At 40.9% G+C, this 1,579-nt stretch overlaps 1 protein-coding gene across 1 annotated transcript; it reads left to right on the top strand.

Moving 5' to 3' along the window:
- The first annotated feature begins 449 nt into the window (after positions 1-449).
- LOC132550666 (uncharacterized) lies at positions 450-1,373 on the top strand. The gene has a single exon (XM_060214756.1). The coding sequence runs from the start codon at positions 450-452 to the stop codon at positions 1,371-1,373; it is 924 nt and encodes a 307-aa protein (XP_060070739.1).
- Positions 1,374-1,579: the final 206 nt, after the last annotated feature.

Here is a 1,579-nt window from a genome sequence, read left to right as displayed (position 1 = left end):
GACGTACGTGGTAACAGACAATATATTGTGAGAAATATATTTTAACAGATATACCACTAATCTGAAGTACGTGGTAACAGACAATATATGGGGAAACATCTATTTTAACAGATATACCACTAATCTGACGTACGTGGTAAAAGACAATATATGTTGAGACATACATTTTAACAGATATACCACTAATCTGACGTATGTGGTAACAGACCATATATGTTGAGACATACATTTTAACAGATATACCACTAACCTGACGTATGTGGTAACAGACCATATATGTTGAGACATACATTTTTACAGATATACCACTAATCTGAAGAATGTGGTCTCCTCGTTACATTTTATGTATTTATCACAAACTTTTTTTATCCATATATTCCAGCCTGTCACATATTTTAGTAGTGCCTATTTTCATATTTTCTCCACGGTTACTTAAGTTATCTGGAAAAATGTCCCAATATTTGCTGCAAGCCAGGAGTGAATCTACAGTGTCCAAATACTTTTCATATTTCCGGAAGTGGGAGGATTTTATTGTGCGAGAGCACGCGTGTGCATTACAGGCCCAACCAATACACGTGGCCTTATATGTGTCTTACCTGTTGGACAAAGGGAGTTCTTACAACGTCGTTAACGCCGCTGTATATGCAATCAAATGGGCCCACAGCATTAGTAGCTTGCCTGATCCTACAGAGAACGGTTTTGTCAAAAACATGGTCGAAGCAGCCAAACGTCAGGAAAGGACCCCGCGCGTGAAGAAAGACTGTGTCTCGTCGGAACTGTTAATACAACTTTGTAAGAAATATAAAGACAGTAATGACGCTTTAATAGTCAGAGACTTGGCAATGATAGTGGTCAGCTTCGCAGGGTTTCTCAGATTTGACGAGTTGAGCAGGTTGCGTATGAGGGATGTTGCGTTTAATGATACGTATGTAAGTCTTAATATTGAGAAGAGTAAAACTGATCAATATAGGTTCGGGAGTGAGGTAGTCATTTCAAAAGGAGAGACTGTGGCGTGCCCGTATCGAATGCTTGAAAGATATATAAAGTTCAGCAATATCTTAGAACCAAATGACTTTCTTTTCAAACCTTTCGTACGTAGCGGAGGCGTATGTAAGCCAATTTTAAAATGTAAGGCGCTTAGTTATACTCGTGCAAGGGAGTGTGTGGTGCAGAGGTTGAAGGAAATAGACGGGGGTCTGAATTTAGGATTACATTCTTTAAGGGCGGGCGGCGCCACGCAGGCGGCTAATAGCGACGTAAATGACAGGTGCTGGAAAAGGCACGGGCGGTGGGAAACCGACGTCGCTAAGGACGGTTATGTCGCTGATTCCTTGGCCCGTAGGCTGCAGGTTACTCAGAAGTTAGGTCTTTAAATGTGTTCGAGCTATTCGTTTTGTTAGGCGTTTAGGCATTTGAGCATTTGTTCAACCTTTTTTTATCTTATCGCCCGTTCTTTTATAGTCTATTGTCCACTACTGGCTAGCGGCAGTCATGTGTTGGAGCTATTGTTAGGAGATGAGTATAGAGAGGACTTTCATATTTTCCGCGTTTCGGAGAATAGCGGAAAATAATTGTCCTA

The sequence above is a fragment of the Ylistrum balloti genome, unplaced genomic scaffold (assembly GCF_031769215.1).
Source record: "Ylistrum balloti isolate Yb309-2 unplaced genomic scaffold, AGI_CSIRO_Ybal_v1 Utg370138, whole genome shotgun sequence".
In the NCBI taxonomy this organism is placed as follows: domain Eukaryota; kingdom Metazoa; phylum Mollusca; class Bivalvia; order Pectinida; family Pectinidae; genus Ylistrum; species Ylistrum balloti.
This window is presented reverse-complemented; position numbering and strand designations above follow the sequence as displayed.

Excerpts from the sequence above, each read along its gene's own strand:
- LOC132550666 (XM_060214756.1), top strand. The coding sequence starts at position 450 with ATGTCCCAATATTTGCTGCAAGCCAGGAGTGAATCTACAGTGTCCAAA.